Source organism: Vicia villosa, unplaced genomic scaffold (genome assembly GCF_029867415.1).
Source record: "Vicia villosa cultivar HV-30 ecotype Madison, WI unplaced genomic scaffold, Vvil1.0 ctg.000044F_1_1, whole genome shotgun sequence".
NCBI classification, from domain to species: Eukaryota; Viridiplantae; Streptophyta; class Magnoliopsida; order Fabales; family Fabaceae; genus Vicia; species Vicia villosa.
The window spans coordinates 1,653,646-1,676,982 of NW_026704976.1; the positions used below are offsets into that span (position 1 = coordinate 1,653,646).

General features: G+C 34.4%; 2 protein-coding genes and 1 pseudogene across 2 annotated transcripts; all 3 read left to right on the forward strand.

The window, feature by feature from the left end:
* The first annotated feature begins 7,359 nt into the window (after positions 1-7,359).
* LOC131622758 (uncharacterized) lies at positions 7,360-8,208 on the forward strand. The gene has a single exon (XM_058893800.1). It carries the CDS (start codon positions 7,360-7,362, stop codon positions 8,206-8,208), a length of 849 nt encoding a protein of 282 aa, XP_058749783.1.
* Positions 8,209-11,425: 3,217 nt separating this feature from the next.
* LOC131622759 (uncharacterized) lies at positions 11,426-15,302 on the forward strand (annotated as a pseudogene).
* Positions 15,303-20,671: 5,369 nt separating this feature from the next.
* LOC131622760 (uncharacterized) lies at positions 20,672-22,954 on the forward strand. Its single transcript, XM_058893802.1, has 7 exons — positions 20,672-20,804; positions 21,003-21,766; positions 21,841-22,029; positions 22,113-22,280; positions 22,373-22,535; positions 22,630-22,697; positions 22,832-22,954. The coding sequence occupies exons 1-7, from the start codon at positions 20,672-20,674 to the stop codon at positions 22,952-22,954; spliced, it is 1,608 nt and encodes a 535-aa protein (XP_058749785.1).
* Positions 22,955-23,337: the final 383 nt, after the last annotated feature.

A 23,337-nucleotide genomic window follows, 5' to 3' on the forward strand; every position in this document is an offset into this window, starting at 1 on the left:
CGAATCCTGGAAAGGCTCACTGGCAAGCATTGAAGTGGATTTTAAGGTACATAAATGGGTCTCTGAATAGAGTCCTAATTTATGGTGGAACCTTGGGTGAAGATAGTAAAGCAGTAATAGAAGGATATGTCGACTCTGATTATGCAGGTTGTATGGATTCCAGAAAATCTATTTCTGGATATGTTTTCACTATGTTTGGCACTGCAATTAGTTGGAAAGCAACACTTCAGAAGGTTGTTGCTCTATCAACCACTGAAGCGGAGTATATTGCCCTAACTGAAGCTGTGAAAGAAGCATTGTGGCTTGAAGGTTTTGCAAAGGAGCTAAAACTTCAAGGTCGAGGTATCACTGTTAAATGTGATAGTCAAAGTGCAATACACCTGTCGAAGAATTCAGCCTATCATGAGCGAACTAAGCACATTGATGTGAGGCTGCATTTCGTCAGAGGAGTAATCGAGCGTGGAGAAGTCCAAGTGCTGAAGGTTTCGACTGAAGACAATGCTGCTGATATGATCACCAAGACATTGCCGAGTTGCAAGTTTTTCCACTGTATGCAGTTGATAAAGCTGCATGAAGAAAGCTAGTTTGTTCCTTGACGTTGTAGAGTTAGGTCCAAGGTGGAGATTTGTGAGATATTGGATCGAACTCTAGTATTGTCGAAGGGTAGCTTCTTGGTTCGACAGTTCGACCGAGTTAAGCATGAAGTCGAAGGATTGTTCACATGCTGGTGTCGAAGTGTGCATGCTGTAGTCGAAGATGGGTCTAGCATGCAGATGTCGAAGATGCTAGGGTTGTTAGCATGTTAAATTAGGTTTTAGTGTTTAAACCCTAATTTGTTAAGTTAGCTTGTTTATTAAGTTGGCTTGTGTAATGGGCCTTGCTGAAAAAGCCCATTAGTTAGTATGTTAGGTTTTATTATAAATAGCATACTAGTCTCTCATCATTGCTAAGCTGCAAATCCTAATTTAGGGTGAGAGAGGTTATTTGTTATTCTTGTAAACTTGTAATCTTGTTTTAAGAGAAAGTGAAAGAATAGCAGTTATAACCAATTCTTGTGTTCTTATTCTCTTCCCTAATTCCCTATTATACTTTGTTATTGGTATCGTTTTTCACAACAGACCTTATGTTGAATACAGAGATTTTCAGCCTGACCTGCATACACCTGCACCAGCCACATGTAGTTACTATCATGATTTTTCTTAAAAGTTTTTTTTTAGATTAATGCAATATTAATTTGTTGTTATTACATTTCAGCTTTGCATCCCCCGAATGGGGAACCAGCTCTAAGACCTCGACATGGTGGATTACCTGATAACATGCAGTATTTAGGGAGACATGCTTCTCAATATCCAAAATACTACCACTGAAATTGATCAGACCATGTTATTGGTAACTGGAACAAGGCTTTTCAGTGATAGCTAAAACTTGTAATTAAGTGTATATCTTATAGGAATCAACTAATTATACAGATGAATGGAAAACAAAAAGTCCAAAAGTATAATTTGTCACTAGGCCTTGACTACATTAGTTGATTGTAAGCATGAAACATGTAAATAATAGGTGAATGGTAATAGCCGCTTTAAAGATAGTGAAGTGTACCACCAACAATGTAACTGTAATTGCTCACCTTTGAACAATGGTTTTAGATCAAATTTTATTCACCTAAGCTTTGTGCATGTGTTTATTTATTGTGTCATGAACCCATGTATTAATTAACTTAAAAATTACTATATTAAAATAATAAAATCTTATAGAAATTTTAAACAGCGTATTGAAATAATAAAATCTTATATAAACGAACAATACACATTTTGAACTCTCGGTAAAAGATCAACAACATTAATATAATATATAATAGAAAGATATAATGTTCATTTGGTTTAAATTAAAAAAATTATTATAATTTTAAAAATAATTTTATGAGGAAATTTTAAAACTTAAACTAGTTATTTCAAGATTATTTTTTATAAATTAAAATAATACTTTTGATATTCAATAACTTAAATATTAATTATTAAAGATTGTTAAGAGTAAAATATTAAATAATATATTACTTAAACATGTCTTATAAGTTGAGACAACTCTCACCTTATAAAGATATATGAGCTAGATTGAACACCTGTTAGACCACTAGTTATTAGGTTTTTGTTATCAAGTCGTCCATTATTTATTTTAATATAATCAAAATCATATTTTATATATATATATATATATATATATATATATATATATATATATATATATATATATATATATTATTTAAAATAGTTTTAATTTGAGTAAATTTTTTTTTGAAGATTTGACATCCAAACAAAGTTATAGAAAAAGGAAAAAAATTAAAATATCGGAAAAAGCTATTTAAATTAAATTGTTATTTGAAATATAATATAAAATACTATATTTTTTAATAGAAAAACTATATATATATATATATATATATATATATATATATATATATATATATATAATCGAAGTAATTGTCTTTAATTTTTGTTTTATTCGGGAACCAGTAATAGATTATCTAATTCCACGAAGGAACCAAAAATGATGAGATGATGGTGGTGGTGGACCTAGATGATTAGCACTCCAATGCCAAAGTCAGTTCAAGATTCAAGAAGAGTGTACTGAAATTAGGGATCAGTGATTGTGTACATTCTTATCACATACATTCGGGCCGAATAGAGTGAGCCTTTGTTGGATTGGGCCTTGACCAATTGGGACTTTGACCGGTCCAAAACAGTTGCCCCCAAAGCTTGACCAGTCACTAAAGAAGTCAGGGTAAGCCTTAAGTATCATTGACCGACCTCTTTGTAGTAGTCCGATGTGAGGTAGAATTGAATTTCTTGGGGTCTATTTTGAAAAATAGTGGGGGAACATGCACATTTAATGTGGTTTCATCATTGAGACGCTTCATCACCCATTCCTAACATGTGCGATGACATGATCAACTAGGGTGTGGCACAGTTCATAAAATGCTTAAGTGCACTTGAGTTTGGTGTGTTTTCGAAAGTGGAATTCTAGTTGTTAATCTTGCAATTTTTGTTCATAGTTGGTCTTGATCCTTCTGCTATCTTTACTTATAAATAACGTGAGTTTAATATTTGGAAGTTTTCATAAGCTTTTAGCTTTCAAGCTTTTAGTGATACTTCTTGAGAAACATCTTCGCTCCTTTCTTTTGAGAACACCATTAGAAGTGATTCAGAGTCTTTGCTTAAAGCTTTGTCTTTTTTCGCCTCCCTTGCTTCATCATTCTCTTTTAGCCATGTATCATTCTAATTCAAGTTTCTCCTTCAGCCTTTTCTGCTTTTTAGTTAGGATGGGTGATGACATTGTCGATTTAGTGAACAATTCTGAAATGGAAACTTCATCTAGGTCATCCCCGGGTTCTCCTCATCTTTTGAGTTGTAGTGGTTACGCATGGCTGGAAATCATAATGATATCTGATGACTCCAGGTTAGAGGGGATGCCTGAGGCTTCCTTGGAGGAATATACTTCTTCTTCTGGGTCATTAGACGCCCTTATATAAAATTTTGGCAGAAGAATAAATCATGTCAAGGCTCTCATGCCCCCTCCCATCTTGTCGTAAGAGGAGGTACGTGCCAATTTGAAAAGGATGGGCCTTGCTATAGATTTCATTCAGACTTGCCTAAAAATTATAGGCTATGAGCCTAGCGATGTTGAGGTGCTAGAACATTTAAATCTTTTTGCTCGACGATTTTTGGTGAGAGCGGAGTTCTCATGCTTTTTTGGTGAGAGCAGAGTTCTCATACTTTTTTTTACATGCTAGATTGCATTTTGCATGTAGCCTAGATAAAATAAACAATTTGAATATGTTCTACAACCTTGCTGATGCTCAAGGTATAGTAGCTGCAATGAATATTGGAACTTCTTCTTCTGTCCCCACTCCTTCCCCGATTCCTTCGCCTACCTCGACTATAGAAGCCTCAACTTTTATGCTCGAGGTGGATCACCTTGTACACTCTTCAGCCACTAACCAAGGGAGGACCAGTTTTGCCTCCTGTTTTACCAAAAGGGCTCGGGATTTGAAACAATAGTACCCTCAGATAGAGAGTTCTCTAAAACAAACATGGAACATTAAAGATGATGCTTGTCCAAAAGTAATATTTTGGAGTGTAATATTTTATACATGCAATCAATTTCTTAAATTTCATTTAAAAATCTATTTCAAAATCTTCTAAACCCTCACAAAAGAGCTCCTCTTATTCAATTGTGGAGTTTGGTCACATAATCATATGTATTTCGATATCATAAACCTCGTAATCATTATAAATTACAAGTAATGTATATACCTGTAATTGTTTTCACATATTCATATTTTGGTTTTATAATAATTTATTTTTAATAAAAATAATAAAAATGAGAATAATAAATAAATAAAAAGGGCTATTTATTTCTTTAAATATGTTAAACATATTTGATTTTATTAAAGTAAAAAATTAATATAATTTATTGTAGTGGCACACGTTATTGTCTCTATGCCTTCTCTTTTATTATATTATTCTAATTTTTACATAATACTTATTGATCATAATAAAAAGGGTAAAAGATTGATAAATTGGTAATAAAAAGTGGGAAAAAACTACAAAACCGAAAAGTGTGGATATTCGGTATGTGTGAGCCAAAAAAAATTGCTTTAATATATATAAATTTTAATATTAAATTTGCAATTAAAAATAAAATAAATGTGAATTTTCAATTTGAAAATATAAAAATATAAAAATTATTATGAAATCTAACATAAATTTCATATATTGTTGTTTTTGCATTTTCACACGTATTAAGAAAAGTAAACATTATTGTATGAAAAAGAGAAATTATGAATGATTTTACTAAATTGTCCTTCCTTAATTGTATGGAGAAGACAAATTTAAATAATTGAAAGAAAATAATAAATGCTTAAGAGTATAATAGAAAAAATAGTATTAGTGATTCATTGAAATTGTAAAACAACTTATAATTTAATATAATTTTTTCTCCAAAGCGACTTATGAGAAAAAAAACGGAGGCGTACGAATGATTTAGAGTAACTCTCTTAAAAAACGGATACTAAATAAATTATTGCTTGTTGGCCAAGTCACACGGGAACGAGAACCTTTCTTTCTCCTTTCTCCTCAAGTCAATGATGTATACCTATAATGATTAACTATTCTCTCTTTTATTAAAATACTTTTTATTTTCAAACATATTCTCTCTTTTATTAAAATACTTTATTTTTCAATATATTTCTAAACTTGATAATCAAACACAACAACATGGAACTTCTCAAGTCACTGAACAAGGAAGAAATTTTACAAGTTATCTCTCATGTTTGTAATTATTTCAGATTTGTACACATGTTTGTTACATCTTATTCACTAGTACATAGAATGAATATGATTCTTACATATATGTTTTCATTGTTCACAGCTAAAACATATTCAAAACCGATGAAATGGATGCAAAGTAAAGGACGCGAGACGATACAATTTGGCTGCTGCTACAATTATGCAGTTGTAAGTATGCGCGAGACGATACAATTTGGCTGCTGTTACAATTATGCAGTTGTAAGTATGCACATTTCAATTTTCTCTTCTAGTTAGTAATTACTACATTATTTGATGTATTTATTGGTTCATTTTTGTAAACTGTTGCTGGACAAAAATGGAAATCCTCCTGGTATAAGTAGAAATGAAGAGGTTGATCCATTACCACGCATGTTCAAGCGAATGATAAAGAGGATGCTTCGATGTAACATAATTCCTCCAACGTGCGTTCCAGATAGTTGCATTGTCAATATATATGATGTAGGAGACTCTATTCCTCCTCATATTGACCATCATGATTTTGTCAGACCATTCTATGCTGTCTCATTCTTGAACGAATGTGAAATATTGTTCGGCTCAATATTTCTAACCCATTCAGGAACATTCTAGGTCGGGTATCACATTTTTGCACTCTTTCTAGATGAGTGTCACAAAAATAGTAGTATTTCTACAGCACTGTCACCTCTGCAACGGTGTGTCCGGTGTTCAACATGTGTCAATGTCCAACAATGACGCTACTGCAACACATAACTACGTTTAATTTATTCATTCTTCAAATTACTACTATCAATATCGATTTTCTTGTATCATGCCTTGTGTTTGTGTCAAATGTTCATAGAGTAGTATCTCCAAACACGGCAATGGCGTGCAGACTTCTTATAACAATAAATTCATAAACCAGTCAAGAAAAACAGCATTTCCAAACCCAATAATTTATTGTTGATAGTAAATATTGTACAGCAAGAAAATTACACAACACACAAGTTAGGTTCAACTTCAACCTATGTAGTGTAGCTTATATATAACACAACTCAGTACATCCTGCTAACTGTCTACAACAAACAAACCTAGTTTTCCGAATTGATTTATAAAGTGGTATATAGTTGACACAATAAAACTAATAATAATACCATTGGTCAACAATGGATTGATGAGAGAGAATTTTCATATTAATGAGTTAATATGGGAGAATTCATAAAAAAATAATTTAAATGTTATTTTATATTTTGAGAATCATTGTTTTCATTAATAATAAATAATTATTGCAGTCATAACTTTTTATAAATATTATCATGAATTATGGAAAAGTAGTTCTAATAAATAAATATATAAATGGTAAAATAAGATTAAAAAATTAACAAATTCTTTTAATTTTAGGAAAATATAATAACAAAGCCACAAATTTAGAAAAATTCATGAATTTGTTTTAGGAAAATAATTCGTTAATATTAAATAACTAAATAAATAAATATTACCTTAAATTCTAGGAATAGCAATTTTGAATTATAATAATTAAAAAATTAATTAATTAAATACAATTTACAAATTTATTTTAAAATCTAATATGTTAATTATAAATAAATGTTAATTTTAAATTATGGAAATAGTTATTTTGACAATAGTGATTCTGGTTAATAATAAATAAATATTAAAATAAGATAAAGCAAAAGTAAATATTACCTTAAATAATGGGCATAATATTTTTTCCTAATAATAATTATTACTAAAATAATAAATAAAAAAGTAGAATTATTAAAATAAAATTTTCATATTTTGAGGAAAATATTATCTTAAATAATGGCATAAATAGTTTTTCCTAATAATAATAATTACTAAAATAATAAATAAAAAAGTAAAATTACTAAAATAAAATTTTAATATTTAGAAAAAATAAAATCTTCATTTTGTTTAATAAAACAGAAACACATTCAATGAGAGAGAAAGACACTTCTTCCCTCTCCCTTCTCTCTTGAGTTTTTCTATACTGTTTCATCGGTGGTGTTGAGGGTATTGGTTTTTCGCGAAGGTTCGAGTCATGGATTGGAAGCTAGCGCAGAGAAAGATTTTTAGGGCAGTTAATCAAAGGTGGGATTGCTTCCCTTTCAACGGAGGAAGGAAGATTAGAGAGTCTGAAGTTCTTGTTACTATCTTCTTCTCCGATATCCCAAACAGAATTAATGCCAAAGGTGTTTTTGATCTTTTCGGTTGCCATGGCGATGTGGTGGAGGTGGTGATACCACCTAGAAGGAACAATCTGGGGAAAAGGTTTGGTTTCGCCCGCTTTGTTGGTGTGGAGGAGGCAAGACTGTTGGGGGTTAGGTTGGACAACATTATTATCGACGGCAAGAAGATACATGCTAATGTCCCTAGGTTCGAGAGGTCTATTTCGAACCGAGGAAATAGTATGGCGAGGGGTAAGGTAGCGGAGGAGTCGGGTGTAAGGGCAAAGGAGTCTAGTGAGCCTGAGAAGGTGTCAGAGAGTAGAAACAACAACCAGGGTTATCGTAAAGGGTGGAGTTTTGCAGAAGCTGTTGGAAAGGTGAAGGTAGTTTCTGAAGGGGTTGAGGTGCCGACCTCGCTTCCGACGCCGGTTCTGAATTTTGTGTCAAAGGTGGAGGATAAGGAAAGACTTAGAAAGGCTTACGTGGGGGTGGTACTCAATCCAGGCTCGGCATATAATATTCAAACTCATTTTGAGGTAGAAGGAGTTTTTTCGATCAAGGTTTCACCCTTGGGGTCCAACTTATGTTTGCTCGAAGAGACGGAGACGGGCTTCATCAGGGAGTTAATCGGCGAGGGACAAACGTGGTGGAAACAGTGGTTCAAAGAGGTTCGACCATGGGAGGAGACAGGCGTAGATCCAGAAAGGGTGGTTTGGTTCTGAATATACGGTGTACCTTGTCATGCATGGAACTCGGATTTTTTCGTCGCGTTGGCGAATTCTTTAGGCTCTTTTATCTGCATTGATGAAAACACGACAAGCAAAACATGTATGGATATAGCCAGGGTCATGATGAGGGTAAAAGATGAGTCCTTCGTTTTTCCTGGATATATATCGGTGGACATCGACGGTGTGGCTTTTCGTCTGGTTCTTAGAGAAGACTCTTGGGGTCCTATGCGCTTAAACATCGGCTTCGAAAAAAATCCAATCGGAAGATTCAAGCTCGGAGGATTTGGGATTAGGGTATGGCGGAGGATCGAAGGAGGATGAAGATCTTTTTCTCTCAGATGATGCTTTATCCTTTGGTTCTAACTCAAAAATATGTTGTGCAAAAGCGGCCTCAGAGGTAGACAAGGAGGTAGGATTAATCAGAGAGGCCAATCAGGGGACGATCCATTCGAGGCAAAAAGATTACATAGAGCCTCACAAATCGTTTGACAGAGCTGCGAAACATGCAAAGGATTTGGAGTTGTTCAGAAAAAAACAGAGAGAACAACAGGGAAAGAGGTATGGAAGGTAGTACTTTTGAGGAAGGTGGGGGAAACTCAAAATCTGAGGAAACGCGTGTAGCAGATTCAGGTGGTCAAGGGGGGCCCAATCTTTTGGGGACATCAAGTGGACGCGTGGCAAGAATTTATGGCAGGAAAAAAACTCGTTTTAAAAAAGTTTGTAGTCTAACTGGGCCGAATTCTGTTTGTAAAGTGAAGCCCAAAAACAAAATAATTCCAGGTGGGCTGAATACTGTGCTTATGCCTCTAGCGTCGGATCCCATTTCTCAATTTCCTCTAACCTCAATCAACAGTACTGAAAGTGTTTTTGGGGAAATCTCAGAAGATTCAGACATCAAAAGGTGTAACAAAAGGATATCTGAGCTCATTCAGCAGGGAACAGGGGGAGGGATGCTAACACAGCGTATCAACAATTTGGGGGTAACAGTCAACAAGCAGAGTACCTCAATTCAATCAGAAGAGAGAAGCGGTTCTGTTAACGAAGGAGTGAAGGAGCAAAAGTTTGTTTCTCAATGATTATAGGGTCATTCAATATAAGGGGGGGATGCAGCCTAGTTAAGAGGAGAAGGATTCATCAGATTATAACTTCAGGGAAGGCAGATATTTTTATGATACAGGAATCAAAATTGAGAAACTGTTCGGTCGCGACGGCGAAGAGTTTCTGGAGAAAGGAAGGCATCGATTTTTCTGTGTCTGACTCACAAGGTATGTCTGGGGGTTTGATTATTTTGTGGAAAACATCGAGAGTTAACGTGATTGGTAGCTTTAGAGGAGTTGGTTTTCTGGGAATTATAGTGGAGTTGAAAGAGTTTGAGTCGAAAGGGTGTACTCTTTATATCTGTCATGTGTATTCTCCCTGTGGTCTATCTTCTAAACGAGTTCTCTGGAAAAATTTGTTAGATGTTAAAGAGCGATTTAATGATGGAGAATGGTTAATCGGCGGAGACTTCAATTCAGTTAAAAATGGAGGGGAAAGGAGAGGTAGGTCGGCGTTGGGAAATCAGGGGGAGTGGGATGAGTTCGCTGAGTTCATCTCTGATGTAGCCTTGGAAGATGTTCCGTGCAAAGGTAAGAGTTTTAGTTGGTTTAGTAGTGATGGAAGGGCGAAAAGTAGGATTAACCGCTTCTTAATTTCCAGCAATTTAGTTAACTGGTGGGGTATTGTTGGGCAACATATAGGTGATAGAGATATTTCCGACCATTGTCCCATTTGGCTAGTGGCGGATAAAATGGATTGGGGTCCGAAACCTTTTAAGTTCATAAATGAATGGTTTAATCACAAAGAATTTTTAGGTTTCGTAGAGAAGGAATGGAAGGATATGGGCGTTCAAGGTCGAGGAGATTTTATGTTGAAAGAGAAGTTGAGACTTCTCAAGACAAAATTGAGATGGTGGAATTTGAATGTGTTCGGTAAAATTAACTTAGAGTTGGAGGAGGGTGTGAAGGGGATTAATGATTTGGACAACCATCTCTCGGATGAGGAAGTGGATAGAAGGGATAGAAGGAGGGCTAATAGGAAGTTTTGGACTAACCTTAAGATTAGGGAAAACATGTTAATCCAAAAGGCGAGATTAAAGTGGTTGAACGACGGCGATGATAATAGTAAATTTTTCCACTCGGTTTTGAGGAGCGGAAGGAGGCGCAATTATCTTGGGCATATTACGACGGGGAGGGGAATTCTAAGCAAGGTGGAGGAAGTAAAGGAGAAGGTTTTTGTTCATTTTGAGTCGAAATTCAAGGAAAGTGAGGCTATTAGACCGGTCTTGGAGGGTGACATATTCAACAAGATCAGTCTCGAGGACAAAGTTTTTCTAGATTCTCCTTTCGAGGAAAGTGAAATAAAGGAGGCGGTGTGGAGTTGTGATGGAGACAAAAGTCCGGGTCCGGATGGGTACTCGATTCTATTCTACAAGAAGTGTTGGGAGTTCGTCAAGCCGGATGTTTTTTCTTGTTTTAGAGACTTCTACTCGTGGAACTCTCTTTCTAAGTCCATAACTTCATCCTTCTTGGCTTTGATTCCTAAAACTAACAATCCCTTAGTTTTAGACGATTATAGGCCAATATGCTTGGTGGGGAGCATTCATAAAATCATATCAAAAGCTTTGGCAAGTAGAATCAAGAAGGTTATAGGGAAAGTCATATCCAATAGTCAAAGTGCCTTTGCTCCGGGAAGACAATTGTTAGACGGGGTTTTAGTTGCAAACGAGTTAGTGGACTATGCAACTAAGTCTAAGAAGGAAGTGCTTATTTTTAAAGTTGATTTTGAGAAAGCCTATGACAAGGTTAATTGGGAGTTCCTTCGATCTATGTTGATTAGAATGGGGTTTGGTGAAAGGTGGATAAAATGGATGAAAGCTATCGTCTTCACGAGCCATATGTCGGTGTTGGTGAATGGTAGCCCAACTAAGGAGTTTAAGGTGGAGAAGGGATTTAGGCAAGGCGACCCAATCTCCCCTTTTCTCTTTGTCATAGTGGCGGAAGGTTTGAAAGGGCTAGTGAATAGAGCGGTGGATAATGGAGATTTTGCGGGGTGTTCTTTCAAGAGAAGGTGTTTCGTAGATGTCCTCCAATTTGCGGACGACACCTTATTGATTGGCGATGGTAGTTGGGCTCATTTGTGGGCTATCAAATTGGTTTGAAGAGCCTTTGAGATGATTTCGGGTTTGGGTATAAACTTCCACAAGAGTAAGCTAATTGGGATTAATATTAGAGAAAATTTCTTGGAGATAGCCACCAACTTCCTTGGTTGTAGGAGGGAAGAAAAGGAGTTCTCGTTCCTTGGCCTACCTATCGGTAGCAATCCAAGAAAGATTAACACTTGGGAGCCTTTGTTGAAGAAAATTAGAAGGAGAATGGAGAGTTGGAAAGGAAGGTTCCTTAGTTTTGGAGGAAGAATCACCCTTGTTAAGGCGGTTCTTAGTAGCCTTGCAATTTATTATCTTTCTTTCTTTAAGGCTCCTAAGAAAGTTACCCTTGGAGAGATATAGCCGAATGGATTGGTTTCGAAAATTTTAAAGCGACGGGTATTAAGGAGAGCTTTATGCGGTGGTTCAATTTCGGAAGGAAAGCTAGGGTTAGAAAAGGAAAGGAGGGCATTTTTTGGTTAGCGGTGGTTTGGTACATTTGGTCTATTAGAAACGGGATAGTGTTTAGAAGCGACACTTGGAATATCTCGGACATTGTTTGGGGTATAAAAGCTTTGGTTTGGAGGTGGTCTTTTGTTGGGAATATTATGCACACCAATTGTAATTTTTACGAATTTAGTAGGGATCCCATTTGTTACCTATCGTAAGGCTCAATTGGAGCATAATCTTCTTTGGCCGGTACTCATTCCGTGCTTCTTGTATCCGTTTTTGAGAACTTGGGTTCTCGTGGTTTAATATATCTCTTGCTTATTAAAAAAAAAAATTTAGAAAAAATAAAATAATAAAATTTTTCCTTAAATTTCCGTTTTCTTTACTCTACTGAAACTTATTTTAACTAACTCAATTCTACTGACAGGTTTCAATTCTTCCATTTGCTGCTTCTGTATCTCATTACACAATGGCTCCTACCAAACGCCATTTCTCATGCGAAGAAGACAAAGCATCAACTCATCAGAAGAAAGCAAAAGATAATGCGTTGAAACCGATTTCTTCATCATCGCGTGTTGTTCTCAATTCTGCTGATTGTGACTTAGGTATTCATCTTTTTCAGTCTCACTCACTTCATCAAAATTCATAATCCTCCCTTTAACTTACTTTGTTGTTTAATTTACGTTCATTTAAATTCTTTATTTAAGTTGCATGTTTATTGTGTTTCTTGAATGATTGATGTTGCTAAATTTCACTATTGAAGCAATGATGGTTTGTATGTTAATCTATCATGTTTCATGGTTGATTTTGTTAGATTTTAACATTGAATGCGATGGACTTGTTGGATATGGCCTTAATGAGGAAGGCTTTGGTTACTGTTGGTCTGGTGCTAGAGCTACTGTTGGAATAACAAGTGGTAGATATTGTTATGGCTGTGTTGTTGTTTCTGCTCAACATGTTGATACGGATGATACTACCCCTAATCAGCGGCACATATGTCGTCTTGGTGTTTCAAGAGGGGATGATGCTGTTGGAACTCTTGGTGAGACCAAACACAGCTTTGGTTTTGGTGGCACCGGAAAGTTCTCCAATGGCGGGAAGTTTATGAATTTCGGTGATAAGTTTGGCGTTGGTGATACTATAGTATGTTGCATAGATCTTGAGAGTAAACCACTAGCTACTATTGGTTTCTCTAAGAATGGTAAATGGTTGGGTACTGCATTTCAATTTGATGTCGGTTCACTTGGTCTTGGAGCAGATTCTTCTTTTCCAAAGGTTTCGCCTTGGGAGTGGGCACTTTTTCCACATGTTATGTTGAAAAATGTTGTGGTTCAGATGTAGTTCAGTGTTGAACAGGGGCTTATTCCTCAAGAAGGGTTCAGACCTTGGGCCTTGGCGGTTGCGGATGGAAATGCGGTTACGGGACCTTTGTTTTCGGATCCAAAGGAATGTGAAATAATGATGCTAGTGGGATTAGCGGCTTCAGGCAAGACTACATGGGCAGAAAAATGGGTGAAAGATCACCCGGAGAAGCGTTATGTTTTGCTTGGCACGAACTTAATTCTTGAACAAATGAAGGTTAATTTAGCTCTCAATCATTTTTTGGTTATCATTTTCCTATCTTCAATTTTTGCTTAATCCATTGTTGTTTAGGTTCCTGGACTGTTGCGGAAAAACAACTACAGTGAAAGGTTTGATCGTTTGATGGACAGGGCAAGTGCAATGTTCAATGTAATTCTGTCCAGGGCGGCTAACATACCTCGCAATTATATAATCGATCAAACAAATGTGTAAAAAATGCACGCAAGCGTAAGCTCGATCCATTCACGCATTTTCAAAAGGTATTTGTTTGTTGGAGCTTGGAAGATCATTTCTGTACAGATTTTGTAATATAACTTTTTTTTCATTCCAGACTGCTGTTGTAGTGTTCCCGAAACCAGAAGAGCTCAAGAGACGGTCTGAAAATAGATTTAAAGAAATGGGCAAAGAAGTTCCAGTTGATGCTTTGAATAGCATGATAGGTATTATGTTAACTTTACTTGTTATCTGGTGGTGTTTAATTTATCAATTTTCTTAACATATTCTTATGCTTGTTCTGTAATATTTTTTATGTCCATGGCAGCTAATTATGTATTACCTAAAAGCAAGGATTTGCCTCATTCAGATGAGTATTTTGATCAGGTATATTTAGTGACTTACTCTGCTTTTTGTTGATGTGGCTATCAAATTATCAATCATGAATGGCAGTACTAAATCTTAATTTGTATTTCAAGGTTCTGTTTATTGAGCTAGACCGAGACACATCTCAAAAATATTTGGATCAGATGAAGCAAGATATCATATCTCCATCATATAACAACCCATTGGCATTATCGCTTAGAGGTTCTTCTCAGTCTTCTTCCGGACCTGCATTACAAAATCAGCAAAGTTCGACAGGTTTTTATCTACTTGCAGTTGCTTTTCGATCTTGCAGTCTGTTTTATCGTATAATTATCTTTGATAACTCTGACATTGTGGCACTCTTGCTCAGGAAGTGGCATTCCCCAGTGGAGAGCTCATTCTCCCATCTCTCAAACCGACTATAGGATGCCAAGTCAAGTTAGTCAGATCAACCTATATTACAACTTTCTATTAACTTGCAAACTTTTCAGTGTTGTTAAATAGCTGCAGTAGCGACAATACAACGCAATATCAATATAGAATTTTAACAAATTGCTATTGTTTTGCAATAGCTATTTAATAAAAAGCTATTGTCAAATAGTTGGGATATTGCAGTTCTACATTGCAGAATTTACAACATTGAAACTTACCCATCTTGGTTATTTCTGTCTTGTGGCAACTATGTTGATTCCTAAGTACATGCTTTCAGGTCAATACACATTGTCATATGAATGAACCCCACAAATGTTGATTCCTAAGTACATGCTTTCAGGTCAATACACATTGTCATATGAATGAACCTCGGCTCAATATAAATCCATTGTGTGGAGGATATCCAAGCACTCAAATTTCACGTGTTGCAAGATTGCCCTCTCCTAGTGGACACTATTCCAATGGTGAAGCATCTTGTTTTTCTAGAGTTAATGTTGGTTCCAATTCAACTTATGGTGCCATCGAAGCATACAGAAACCCTGTTTTGGGCACTCATTATAGGCCAAGCACTGCAGGGAACAATCATATGGGTTTTCATGGAAGACCTTATGTTGAATACCGGGAGTTAGAGACTTTCAACTATAGTACATACGGTAGACCTAATGTTGAATACAGATTTCAGCCAGACCTGCATATACCTGCAGCAGCCGCATGTAAATATTCTCTTAGAATTTCTCTTTTTAAGTTTTTTTTAATCATTGTAATATTAATTTGTTTCTATTACATTTCAGCTTTGCTTCATCCGTATGGCGAACCGACTTTAAGACCTCGACATGGTGGATTACCTAATAACATGCAGTAATCAGGGATATATGCTTCTCAGTATCCAAAATACAACCAATGAAATTGATCAGACCATGTTATTGGTAAGTGGAACAAGAACAAGGCTTCATTGCTAGCTAAAACTTGTAATTAAGTTTTGGACATATCTTTTTAATAATCAACTAATTGTACAGATGAATGGAAAACAAAAAGTCCAAAAGTATATAATTTGTCACTAGGCCTTGACTATATTAGTTGATTACTCTCTCAAGTTTCAGCTTCTGGTTTACTGATGTAAAGTTGATAAAAGAATAATTGCAAATTTCTATGGTTCTTTGGGATATTTTGTGAATATAGTTTATACTGTGAACATTTTCTTTTGTTGTGTTTGTCTCTTGGTTAAGGGGAAAAAGGTGTTGGTTGTTATTGCAAGCATGAAACAATAACATGTAAATAATAGGGAAATTCACAGATTTCATTAAGCTGATATGAAAGACTTCCTTTTCGTTTCCCAAAAGCCAAGAAACTCTTATCGTGTGCATCTCTTGGTTCCTTTCCTACTATAATATTATGCTTGTAACACTAATTAATGTCTCTTAGTCTAATGCACTGTCCAACTTTATACAAACCGCACCTGTTAGTCTAACTCAGTTCATAGTTTATAGCTGCAGAGACATGTATAGGATTTAAGTTTGAATACGGAATTAAATGAGTTATGTGAATGGTAATAGTCGCGTTAAAGATAGTGAAGTGCACCACCAACAATGTAACTTTATATTGACATCCATGTCAACAAACACTCTAACATGGTGGCCGAAAGAACAAACCATCATCGGTATTGTGGATGTAACATCAGAACAAATGGATGTGCCCATACCATTAGCATTAGCAATAGCAAAGAGGATTTTTGGTCTGTTTTGTTGTTGAGAGGGATTAAAGTCCTTTGTTCACACAAAAAGTTTGAGCAAATCTAGGAAAAGGTTTCAGGAACTAGAAGCTCTCAGCCGCTTAACTTCTTTTAGGGAAGAGAACATCAAAACTAGAAATCAAAACATCGAAGAAGATGAGCAATAACTATGAACAATAGTTTTAAATAAATATAAAAAAATTAGTGGACTATCTTAAGTTTAAATGAATATAAAAGATTAGTGGGATAAGTTTAGTTTTAAATCTATATAAGAAATTAGTGAGAGAAAGTTAGTTTTAATTAAATAACCAATAAAATGAAATAAATATATGAAATTACTAAAATTATTAAATAAATTACTAGAATAATTTTTGGTTGATTTAAAGCAATACTTTATTAAGTTAAATAATAAATAAAAAAAATAAAAGAATTATGTACGTAATTTTTATCAAGTAGTCTAGTGGCTTGAATTCATCTTTTTAAGAGGAACAATCTGCAACCCTACACATGATGTTCATGCACAACTACTACCAATTTAACTGGCCTAATGGGACTTGGGTTGTTCGTGGTATAGTTTTATGAGAAAATCGAACTGAGTCAAACAATAGTTAAAGTTCATTCTGAAAGTGCGAGAAAGACAAAAAATGAGGGTTTGAATTGGGTTGCAGTAAATATAATCTTTTCGCAACTCAAAACATGAGGTTAACAAGTGATTCATTGTTAACGAAGTTACTTCAGTCCACCCGTCAAGGTGATTTTGCCTTCTTAATAAGGACTTAATCCACTATAGCCAAATTGATTACAGACAACCACAATGACCGCAACCACTATCTTCTTGAGACTCCTAACTAACACTAGTCTCTCAAGGAAACAACCACAATAAGCTAATGATCAACCTTGCTGACAACCCCAACAAGTTCACCAGATCCTTGCCGTGAAACCAATATGACCGCAGCCACAGTTTTCTTGAGGCTTATGACTAACACTTAGTCCCCCAAAGAATTTAGTTAACCAAGTTGATTACAAGCGTGTATTACAAAGATGCTTCTAATACGCATATTACACAATGTTTAAGTACAGCAACACAAAAGTGTTGATAAGCAAGATACAAACAAAAGCTCCTTGCTAAAAATACAAAATTATACAAAGAATTGCTCTATCAAAGTTTGTGCAGCACTTTGGTGTAGTTTTGTAGAATTGATTCGTTGATTTCAAATTCGTCCAATGGCTTCCTTTATAGAGAAGGATAGATCCGTTGGAGGGTAGAATAGAAAATGTAAAGTACAACTATAAATTCTCCAACGGTCATGGTGAGACTGGTAGATAACAAGTACATATTGAATTGTCCTTACGCCACCCTATAAGAGTAGAGGTCACAGTTTCTATTAGTAATTTTATGCTCAACATCACACGCAAGCCGTCATTGATCTTCTTAGTTTTTAGAGGCTTCTGATTGTATGTTGATTGAAGCATGTTGTAGATGATCATAACTTGAGTCTTCAGAACCTAAGTCTTTGAGTCTTCAGAACATGTTCAATAGAACCTTGTCTTCAGAGTCTTCAACACTTGGTCTTCAGAAGCGATGTCTTCAGATCTTCAAAACTTGTTTAGCAAAACCTGGTCTTAAGCATCTTCAGAACATGGACAGAGAAGCAAAGCTTTAGAAGGCCTCCAAAGCTTCCTTGTAAAGTCACGATTAGAAGCTCTTGTATTAGTGTTCCTTAGAACCGTTGCAGAAGTAGCATTTCAGAATCTTGACTTCCATTGTAACACAACACTAGTATTCTTTCAGAGTGTTGAGTTCAGAACCTGATGACGTCACACGCCTTCTTACCAGAGTCTGAACGTGTAAGGAAAAAGCCACACACTAGAAAGAAACTGTTAGTGTATACAGTTGTTCTTTAAGATAACATGTAAAAGTATCATCTAAACTCCAGGTCAAATAAAGAACCAATCTTGTTCTTACACACTCAATTTGAACAGAACCGTTTCAATTTATTCAGAACCAAACCGAACCAAAAGTCTCTGATTCATCAGTCTTGGATGCCACATAGGATTTATTAATATTCATAAAATATTCAATAATCTGTAAATAAACAACTGCATCCAAATGTAAACTGTGACAGACCGGGTTTCCTATACTTCTGGTTAGGACATCTCGCTGATTAACTAGATGCCATATACTTTGGATAGGACATCTTGCTGATAGACATATGTCATATACTTTTGGTTAGGACATCGCTGACAGACCAGATGTCCTATACTTCTGGTTAGGACATCGCATTCGACATGTTGATTCTGCAAGTTGATAACATCTTTTTCAATATGTTGCTGCCAAGCTAGTTTTACCAAAATTCATGTCAATCATAATTTCAAAGAAATAACAATTCCTCCTTTGGTAGATTTTGGCTAAAACAAACAAAAACATTTTTGCACTAAAACACCACACTTAAGGTTTGAAAATAAATCAAACACACACATCAGAGGGATGTCAGCAAAAACTCATCATCATAGATATCAGCAGCATGAGTAAAATTAGAATAACAGTTAGTGGCAACTACTCAATAAATCACCACAGAGCAAGTACTCCCCCTCAACAACTCCTAAGCAACACTTCAGAGAATCGGAAAATTCTCCCCCTCAATAGAAAATTCTCCCTCTCAATAGCAGCAGTCAGTCAGTGGTTAGTGGTTAGTGGTTAGTACACACACATATATTACTCCCCTTTTTAGCCATAATATGACAAAGGCAAGTAACTAACAAAAAAACGAAACCACAAACAACAGATACACAAAACACTACGGTCAAACAACATCTACAATAGCATGCAATTCTTCTTCATTTTCTCCCAGTACATTTTCATCATCAGAATCATCACCATCATATACCAAATGTCATGACAGCAGCAATGATGTTGTGACATCTTCAACAACAACCGGTCAGAGCTACGTTTTAGCCAAATTTAGTCAATACTAAAATTTTACTAAATAATTATAAAAAATTACTCTATAAAGTAGAAAGTTAATTTTTACTAAATATCTAATACAAAATTATTGAATGAAATTACCTTTTATTAATTTTAATAAATGACTATTAATGTAAAATAAAAATAAGAAAGTATGATAAAATATCATCTTGAATAGTAAAATAAATATAAAATGTTATATTTTATTAAGATTATATAATTTCTGCTAAAATATTATTTTTTTAAAATTATAAATATTATCAAAATTTATCCTATATAAATATAAGAAATTACTATGAAAGGAAATCATCTTTTATAGTAAAATATATATATATATATATATATATATATATATATATATATATATATATATATATATATATATATATATATATATATATATATATATATATATATATATATATATATATATATATATATATATATATATATATATAAAGTTACTTTAAAAAAATCATCTTTTATAGTAAAATAAATATGAAAAATGATCTGTTATTAAAAATCTATAATCTCCATTTCAATACTGTAGTTTTAAAATTATTATTAATATGCAAAGTTATCTTCTAAAAATATAAGAAATTACTATAAAAAAATCATCTTCTATAAATATAAGAAATTACTATAAAATCATCATATTTTACAGCAAAATAAATATGGAAAAGTTATCTTTTATTAAAATTCTTTAATATCTATTACAATACTATAGTTTTTAAATTATTAATAATATAAAAAATTATCTTATATAAATATAAGAAACTACAAAAGAAAAGTCATCTTTTATGGTAAAATAAATATAAAAAATTATCTGTTATTAAAACTCTATAATCTCTGTTACAATACTATAGTTTTTAAATTATTAATAATAATAAAAAAAATCATCTTTTAGAGTAAAATAAAATTTAAACATTTATCTTTATTAAGATTCTATAATCTCCATTACAATACTATAGCTTTTAAATAATTAACAATATCAAAAGTTATCTTCCAAAAATATAAGAAATTACAATAAAAATAATTTTTATAGTAATATAAAAATATAAAAGTTTTCATTTATTAAGATTCTATAATCTCCCTTCCAATACTATAATTTTTATGATATTAGTAATATTAAAAGTTATCTTCTATAAATATATACAAATTACTATAAAAAACCATCTCTTTAGTAAAACAAATATAAAAGTTTTATTTTATTAAGAATCTATAATCTCCATTACAATACTATAGTTTCTAAATTATTAATAATATCAAAAGTTATTTTCTATAACTATAAGAAATTTGTATAAAAATATAAATTAAATCATCTTTTATAGTAGAATAAATATAAAAAAAAAAGTCATATGTAATAAATCTTTTATAGTAAAATAAATAATGCTCTTTTATTAAGATTCAATATTATACTTTTTAATTATAAATAATATTAAGAATCAATCATTTCTATTACACAGTACTATAGTTTTTAAATTATTAGTAACATCAAAAGATATCGGGTGTGTCGCTTCTCTATCTTTGTTCGATGATGACTTCTACCAAACGCCATCTCCCATGCGAGGGAGTGGAAGGAAAAACTCATCAGAAGAAAGCAAAACAAGTTTCGTTGGAGCTGCTTCCTTCATCCAACATTATTCTCAATTCCGCTGATAGTGACTTAGGTATTCATTTTTCTATACCTTTTTCACTCTCACTCACTTCATGAAAACTTAAAACCCTCTCTTTATTTTACATTAATTTAATTTCTTTATTGAAGTTGTATGGTTATTTATGGTGTTTCTTCATTGGTGTGGTTACTGGTTAGATTTCAATATTGAATGCAACGCTAATCTATCATATTTCATGATTGATTTTGTTAGATTTCAGTATTGAATGCAATGGACTTGTTGGATATGGCCTTCATGAGGAAGGGTTTGGTTACAGTTGGTCTGGTGCTAGGGCTAATGTTGGAATTACAAATGGTAGATATTGTTTTGGCTGCGTTGTTGTTTCTGCTCAACATGTTGATACGGATGACACTCCTCCTGACCAGCGGCACCTTTGTCGTCTTGGTGTTTCTAGAGGTAATGATGCTGTTGGGACTCTTGGTGAGACAAAATATAGCTTTGGTTTTGGTGGCACCGGAAAGTTCTCCAATGCCGGAAAGTTTATGAATTTCGGTGATAAGTTTGGCGTTGGTGATACAATAGTCTGTTGCATGGATCTTGAGAGTAAACCATTTGCTTCTATTGGTTTCTCCAAGAATGGTAAATGGTTGGGTACTGCATTTCAATTTGATATCGGTTCACTTGGTCTTGGAGCTGATTCTTCTTTTCCAAATGTTTCGCCTTGGGAGTGGGCACTTTTTCCGCATGTTCTGTTGAAAAATGTTGTGGTTCAGATGCAATTCAGTGTTGAGCAAGGACTTGTTCCTCATGAAGGGTTCAAACCTTGGGCCTTGGCGGTTGCGGATGGAAATGCAGTTATGGGACCTCCGTTTTCGGATCCAAAGGAATGTGAAATAATGATGCTAGTTGGATTACCGGCTTCAGGCAAGACTACTTGGGCTGAAAAATGGGTGAAAGATCACCCGGAGAAGCGTTATGTTTTGCTTGGCACAAACTTAATTCTTGAACAGATGAAGGTTAGTTTAGCTCTCGATAATTTTTTGGTATCATTTTTCTATCTTCAGTTTTTGCTTAACCCATTGTTGTTTAGGTTCCTGGACTGTTGCGGAAAAACAACTACGGTGAAAGGTTTGATCGTTTGATGGACAGGGCAAGTGCAATGTTCAATGTAATTCTGTCCAGGGCGGCTAACATACCTCGGAATTATATAATCGATCAAACAAATGTGTACAAAAATGCGCGCAAGCGTAAGCTTGAGCCATTCATGCATTATCAAAAGGTTGTTATTTATCTATTTGTTTGTTGGAGCTTGGAAGATGATTTTAGTACAGATTTTGTAATATAACTTTTTGTTCATTCTAGACTGCTGTTGTGGTGTTTCCGAAGCCCGAAGAGCTCAAAAGACGGTCTGAGAAAAGATTTAAAGAAATGGGCAAAGAAGTTCCAGTTGATGCTTTGAATAGCATGATAGGTAATTATGTATTACCTAAAAGCAAGGATTTGCCTCGTTCAGATGAGTATTTTGATCAGGTATATTTAGTGACTTACTCTGCTTTTTGTTGATGTGGCTATCAAATTATCAATCATGAATGGCAGTACTAAATCTTAATTTGTATTTCAAGGTTCTGTTTATTGAGCTCGACCGAGACGCATCTCAAAAATATTTGAATCAGATGAAGCAAGATATCCTACCTCTATCTTATAACAACCCATTGACATCATCTCTTAGAGGTTCTTCTCAGTCTTCTTCCGGACCTGCATTGCAAAATGAACAAAGTTTGACAGGTTTTTATCTACTTGCAGTTGCTTTTCGATCTTGCAGTCTGTTTTATCGTATAATTATCTTTGATAACTCTGACATTGTGGCACTCTTGCTCAGGAAGTGGCATTCACCAGTGGAGAGCTCATTCTCCCATCTCTCAAACCGACTATAGGATGCCAAGTCAAGTTAGTCAGATCAACCTATATTACAACTTTCTATTAACTTGCAAACTTTTCAGTGTTGTTAAATAGCTGCAGTAGCGACGATACAACGCAATATCAATATAGAATTTTAACAAATTGCTATTGTTTTGCAATAGCTATTTAATAAAAAGCTATTGTCAAATAGTTGGGATATTGCAGTTCTACATTGCAGAATTTACAACATTGAAACTTACCCATCTTGGTTATTTCTGTCTTGTGGCAACTATGTTGATTCCTAAGTACATGCTTTCAGGTCAATACAAATTGTCATATGAATGGACCTCGGCTCAATATAAATCCATTGTGTGGAGGATATCCAAGCACTCAAATTTCACGTGTTGCAAGATTGCCCTCTCCTAGTGGACGTTATTCCAATGGTGAAGCTTCTTGTTTTTCTAGAGTTAATGTTGGTTCCAATTCAACTTATGGTGCCATCGAAGCATACAGAAACCCTGTTTTGGGCACTCATTATTGGCCAAGCACTGCAGGGAACAATCATATGGGTTTTCATGGAAGACCTTATGTTGAATACCGGGATTCGGAGACTTTCAATTATAGTACATACGGTAGACCTAATGTTGAATACAGAGATTTTCAGCCAGACCTGCATATACCTGCAGCA

Bases quoted from the DNA above. Each gene is read 5' to 3' on its own strand.
- LOC131622758 (XM_058893800.1), top strand. From the start codon at position 7,360: ATGGATTGGAAGCTAGCGCAGAGAAAGATTTTTAGGGCAGTTAATCAA.
- LOC131622760 (XM_058893802.1), top strand. From the start codon at position 20,672: ATGACTTCTACCAAACGCCATCTCCCATGCGAGGGAGTGGAAGGAAAA. The intron at 21,767-21,840 runs GTTAGTTTAGCT...ATTGTTGTTTAG, and splicing joins TAATTCTTGAACAGATGAAG to GTTCCTGGACTGTTGCGGAA. The intron at 22,281-22,372 runs GTATATTTAGTG...TTGTATTTCAAG, and splicing joins CAGATGAGTATTTTGATCAG to GTTCTGTTTATTGAGCTCGA.